The 6,843-nt window shown below is 31.7% G+C and overlaps 1 protein-coding gene across 1 annotated transcript; it reads left to right on the top strand.

Annotated features, from left to right (window-relative positions):
• Nucleotides 1-554: 554 nt before the first annotated feature.
• LOC9305877 (protein DETOXIFICATION 56) lies at nucleotides 555-2,568 on the top strand. The gene has a single exon (XM_021017789.1). It carries the CDS (start codon nucleotides 978-980, stop codon nucleotides 2,439-2,441), a length of 1,464 nt encoding a protein of 487 aa, XP_020873448.1. The 5' UTR covers nucleotides 555-977; the 3' UTR covers nucleotides 2,442-2,568.
• The last annotated feature ends 4,275 nt before the right edge of the window (nucleotides 2,569-6,843 follow it).

The following is a 6,843-nucleotide window of genomic DNA, read 5'->3' on the forward strand; positions in this document are numbered from 1 at the left end:
TTTATCAGTATTTTTGAGGAGAAATTCTGATTATATTGATTTACCAAGTGCGTATTCACTATTTTATGCAAGCTTTGTTTCACATCATTTTTTTGTTTTTAACAGAAAGACTATATAACTTCGATTACAAAGAAATTACTTAAGTGAAATCCTAAATATGATGGGGGTGGAAAGATTATTGAATGCATTATGATTTTTGTAGGATTTTCAAAAATTCATGTTATACTTATATATATATATATATATATATATATATATATATATATATATATATATATATATATATATATATATATATATATATTACAGGAAAGATTATCTTTTAGACAAAAGGAAAAAAAAAAAAAAAAAAGGGGGAGGAGTGATTAAAGTCCCATTGAGGTGTTTGAAAACCCTTTAAGACTCGTTATCGAAGAATGGCAACCACACACACAACTATGACTACATTTGCTATAATGAATGATGTCAAACTTTTCTTACATGAAAGTTTATCGTTTGCTTCCCCCTATTTCATTCCTCAACCAAATATCCAATGTTTTACACGAAAGCATTGGCCATTGGATATGGATTATTAATTTATTTATTAATTGCACATTTTGAAATAAACAAAATGTATTATTATAAAGTGGGAAATGGGAATGATATGGATTCATCATCACCAATGCACTTAAGGGTATAAGAACCCACCAACTTGTGCAACATCAGCTCCTATTGGCCGTTACAAAAGCTTTCTCGAGAAAATCGATTCAACATTTAGATTACTATATAAGCACATCACTCTCTCACGCAACTCATGCTTTTAATCTACCAATTTATAAATTCCTCCACGCTAACAACAAAACCATTGTCCACTTACAAATTTTTTGTCATCTTCATCAACAAACAAACAACCATCTCTGCAAAATTGGCTGAAACCTCTTAGAAGTTCTTTCCTATGTTCCAAATTATTCATATTTTCAGATTTTCTACTAATAACAATGTCAGAAACATCAAAGTCAGAGTCTTTAGATCCAGAAGTCTCTGTTTCTGAAGGGTTTTGTTCAAAGACCTTGATGCAGAGCATTTTTCATGAGCTAAACCTGCAAATGAGAATTGGTTTGCCATTGGTGGTTATGAACTTGTTGTGGTTCGGTAAGATGACCACCACATCTGTGTTTCTTGGCCGTCAAGGTGAGCTTAACCTAGCTGGAGGTTCATTAGGGTTTTCCTTTGCAAACGTTACTGGCTTTGCTGTTTTGTATGGTATTTCTGCTGCAATGGAGCCTATTTGTGGCCAAGCTTTCGGAGCCAAGAACTTTAAGCTTCTCCACAAAACCCTTTTTATGGCAGTGCTCTTGCTACTCTTGATTTCGGTACCAATTTCTTCCTTGTGGCTCAATGTTCACAAGATACTTATTGGTTTTGGTCAAAGAAAAGATATTTCCTTCATAGCCAAGAGATATCTTCTCTACCTTCTTCCAGAGTTGCCAATCCTCTCTTTGCTTTGTCCACTTAAGGCTTACTTAAGCTCACAAGGTGTAACTCTCCCCATCATGTTCACAACAGCTGCAGCCACTTCTCTTCATATCCCCATTAACATAATCCTCTCTAAAGCAAAAGGAATGGAAGGAGTTGCAATGGCGGTTTGGATAACCGATTTTATTGTTGTCATTCTTCTAACCGGGTATGTGATTGTCGCAGAGCGATTGAAAGAGAACAAATGGAAAGAAGGTGGCTGGTTAGACCAAAGTGCTCAAGACTGGCTCACACTGATCAAGCTTAGTGGACCATGTTGTCTCACCGTGTGCCTTGAGTGGTGGTGCTACGAGATCTTGGTCCTTTTAACCGGGAGGTTACCAAACCCGGTGCAAGCTGTATCAATCTTGATAATAGTTTTCAACTTCGACTACTTGCTTTACGCCGTGATGCTCTCTTTAGGCACGTGTGTGGCAACAAGAGTGTCCAATGAGCTCGGCGCAAATAATCCCAAGGGAGCTTATAGAGCAGCTTATACTACACTCATTGTGGGTGTTATTTCAGGATGCATTGGAGCTTTAGTGATGATAACATGTAGAGGTGTTTGGGGGTCTTTGTATACTCACCATGACCAAATCATCTTAAACGGTGTGAAGAAGATGATGCTGATAATGGCGGTTATCGAAGTTGTAAACTTCCCATTAGTGGTTTGCGGAGAGATTGTACGCGGAACAGCAAAACTGTCGCTTGGAATGTATGCAAATCTTACTGGATTCTATCTATTGGCTTTGCCTTTGGGGGCAACTTTGGCGTTCAAGGCTAAACAAGGGCTTGAAGGGTTCTTGATCGGGTTTTTGGTCGGTATCTCTGTCTGTCTCTCGATATTGCTCATCTTTATTGCGAGGATAGATTGGGAGAAAGAAGCTGGGAAAGCACAGATTCTGACATGTAACACAGTGGAAGAACAAACTTCACAAGGTTCATAGAGGCCGTATCTTCTTGGTAGATACTAGAGATGTAGTCAAGTTACCTTGTGAGAGTATTAATCTTCTTGATGCAACTGTAACTATATATGAATTGAGGATCTCATCCTTTGTATTATTGTATATAAAAGAAAACGCCTACCGTGGGTCTCGAACCCATGACCACAAGGTTTAGGGCCTTGCCCTCTACCAACTGAGCTAGACGGGGATTAGACTATTTGTCATAATAGTCTTACTTAATAGACTAAATTTACTCCTTTAACACTCTCACAAATCAATATTGCTTTCCCAAATAAACAAAGAAAAACTCTCTTTTACAGCTAGAATCTGTGCATATATATTTTTTAAAAGTTTGCATGATTTTGTTGAGCCAGATACATGAAAATTCTGATTGATTGTTTTTTTGTGCCTAACAGAAAATTGAATTTGCCCAAAGAACAAGAGGAGTCTCTAGGTAAAAGAAAAATGAAATGATATCGTAGACCCATTATATTACATGTAAGTTACAAGACCTTACCGGGCCTTATCAAATGAACTTTTTATTTCCCCTTTTGTCCCAAAAACTAGAAAAGTTCATATTTTAATATTACGTAGCTTCCACATCTATGATCTATGGATGTAAGAAAATATTTTTCTTTTATTTAGATAAGTATATCTTTTGATTCTTGTCATTTATATATCACTATTTGAATTTAAATCTAGTATAATACACGTTGTTGACAAGAAAATAAAATAAATTATGTACGATTTTTAAATTATTGGATCTTTAAATTCATTAGAAAACCATATAACTCTGCACATTGCAAAAGTTTGAGTTGATGTACACTGATGTACAGAGAAATAATGCATTTATATAATATTTTATAAGCATTTATCTCTTGGCCAACCTATTTAAACTGAGTAAGATAAGATAAATGGAATATTACATTTTTTTTTTGGTAACATGAAATATTACATTTGTTAATAGTGTACCACATAAAAATTAATATCTAAACATTATAATTTGGAAGAACAAGCTAAGTCTGAATCATGTAAATTTCAATGGGTGCCAAGACAATGCAACAAAGCGGCTGATATATTAGCTAAAGAATTTTTTCAATCTCCTACATATGTTAATTTTCCACTCCTTGTTATATTGTACAAATCACGTGGTTTAGAGAGCCGTATTACTTCTGCAAGTATTTCAAAAATTGTTTTGGTTGATTGTTTTATAATACCAAACGAAAATAAATATCTTAACCAATGTATACAGCAAAATTATTGGAGTACAACCATTTTGGTTCTTGGTGTTTTGGTAGACAAAGAACCTAAAAACATTGATTGTGTCTTGCGAGTGCCATGTGAATCGGAAACACATATCCGAGGAGAAGTGTGGGGCACTTAAATCTCAACTTAGGGTTAAAGCTTAACATTAATTAAGGTTGGTTTTGTATTTAATTTTCTTTGATGATTTATTTTATTTATAAAAAAAATTATTGGTGAAATACTTAGTCTTAAATGTACGACCACGTTTATCGTTTTATAGAGTATATATAGACACGCACTCGGGTTGTTTGAAGTTTATTTAATTTTTTATCAACGTTTATCGATTATTTATAGCGTTGAGTTTTTGTCAGGTTATACACTATATATATCCGCTATTATGCGATATGTCAAAAGCCGGTCTTGAATTTAGACTCTTTCTTGTGATAACTTTATTGAATTTAGGTCATCGCATTATATACTAATATTGGAATCTATACCATTGTTTGGAGGCCGAGTCTCTGAACTCTGATTGTTTCAAATTTCATGGCTAAGTTGTTCAAGAAAATTTGTATAATACGTGTGTAATTGTATTGTCTGCTATAATGTTTTTTCCTATAGTGGAATTAAACTTTTGCTTATAGCAATTTAAAATGAATTTTTATACATAAAGTTATGATATGTATATTATGTATATACATATAACAAATGTATATATATACAAACATTCTAGTTATTCATGAGGAAATGAGATAGACTAGTAAATTTTGGTATATGCGGAGAGGAGCATGAAGTGGTTTAACATCCCATGTGATGCATCATGCATGAGCTTGTGATGATGTTCCTTCTGTGCTTAACACATTTATTTCTCTTCCATTATTATTTAATAGACATCTACATTGTAATGTAATTAATAAAGGTGAAAAAATTGCATTATAACATGCCATTATTATTAAACAGATTTTCTTTAACATAGCTAGAAAATAATAATTTTCTTTATTTTTAATTAAAATAGCAGAAAATTGAATACCTCACGGTTTTTTAATAAATAAATAGTCGATAAGAAAAAATATATCATATTTTACTAATATGTTGGTCATCAATTAAAAACGTGAATAAGAGAATGTCGTTAATTATCTGGAGCTTCCCTGCAAGATTGGGAAATCTTAAGAATAAGTAATAACTTTTCATTGAATGAACTATTTACAAAAGTGAAAACTATAGAAAATCTATAAATTGACAATTAAAGGTAGTAGTTGCACCTATCTAAAATTTTAGAACAATATAAAATATTTTGAATATAAAAACCACAACAACTATACTCCTAATTTTGGTATATGATCGTGATCAGGCAGTTAGTTGTCGCTGTAATCATCGAATTGAAAGGTTCATTTTCAAATCGTAAAATTTCATCTTGTCAGAACATTTTTTATTCTAATTTTTTTTTTAAAAATGTTGGCTACAGCTGTAATGTAAAAATATGTCTTAATAACGATATATACGTATTATATCGATAAAGGTGATTAGAAGATGTCATTATCTTATAAATGTGTGAGTCAAATATTAAGAAAAGTGAATTATAAGAAATTGGCCGGTTCAAATGTCTGAACTTACAAGCCAAATAATAGTCCCACGCCACACTTTTCTCTTTGAAATGTCTTTGACAATTGCTATAGTATTTTTTAATTCATACTCTTCTTAATTCCGACTTACATTTTAAATAAATTATCTCACTCGTTAGTATCAGATGTGAATGGAAATTATGGGTCTGATTGGTAACCCATTTTAAAGTTGTACAGCTTTGTACAGCTTTGACAGTTACCAATCACAAAAGCTTTATGAAAAGCGGTACACTATAACATAAACAGTTTTTTTGGACAAAAACAAAAACAAATTAAAACAGTTACGGTTAAATACTGTTATGGTTAAATACGGTTACGATTAAATACAGTTATAACGGTTACGGTTAAATATGGTTATAACGGTTACGGTTAAATACGGTTATAACGGTTACGGTTAAATACGGTTACAGTTACAGTTACATCGGTTACGGATAATTACGGTTACGGTTAATATCGGAGGCAAAATCTTACGAGTTACCTAACTTATTATAATACTTTTCATAAAATCAAAAAGTATGTTACAAACCAAATTTTCTTCATTTCGAGCAAAATAACAGTATAACATATTTGTTTGAGAAAAAGACCATTTTTTATAACGTAGATTTTTTTATACGCGGTATCATTTACTTTTTTGAAAATCTTAATCTGAACATTCGATAATTGTTTTTGCATTATATGGAGTTACAATTATATTTTTAAAGTTTTAACTATGCGGTTAACCATATGGTTAAATAACGGTTTTCATATGTTTACCGTTAATTAACGGTTACGGTTAATATATTTTTTAACTGTATCTAATTATTTTTTACGGTTAACGGTTACGGTTTTTAACCGTTTTATACGGTTACGGTTGAGAAACGGCCCGGTTACGGTACAACATATGGTTACGGTTAGCTTTTGGTCATGCCTAGTATTTTGGATCGTAACTGGACCGTTTTTCAACCGTAACTGTATAAAACGGTTAAAAACCATAACCATTCACCGTAAATCTAGATTAGTTATGGTTAAAAAAAATATACTAACCGTAACCGTTAATATACCGGAAACGTATCAAAACCATTATTTAACCGTACGATTAGCCGCACGGTTAACCGTATTATTAACCGCATAATTAAACTTTATAAAATATAATTGTAACTATGTATAATGCAAAAAAAAAGTCTCGAATGTTCAGATAAAGATTTCTGAAAAAATAAATAATGCCGCCTATGAAAAAATCTCATTAGAAATAATGATTTTTTTCTCAAACAATTATTTTGGAATGTTATATTGCTCAAAATGAAGAAAATTTTATTTATTATAGGACTAGTAAATTCATATTATTATTCTAACAATTGTTCATTCTATATAATCTTAATTTTCATATGTAATTATATACTAAAGTACATTTCTATGTAATTTTTTTTTTTTTCTAAATTCTTAATATTATTTATTATGTGTACCGCTATGATGTTTCCAATCAGAGTAAATTTTTAAAATTTGTTCAGCGTTATTTTTTTGTACAGCTTTCGTGTTTATTCTTTTGTCAACTTTGCACTATT

The sequence above is a fragment of the Arabidopsis lyrata genome, assembly GCF_000004255.2.
Source record: "Arabidopsis lyrata subsp. lyrata unplaced genomic scaffold ARALYscaffold_7, whole genome shotgun sequence".
Classification (NCBI taxonomy): Eukaryota; Viridiplantae; Streptophyta; class Magnoliopsida; order Brassicales; family Brassicaceae; genus Arabidopsis; species Arabidopsis lyrata.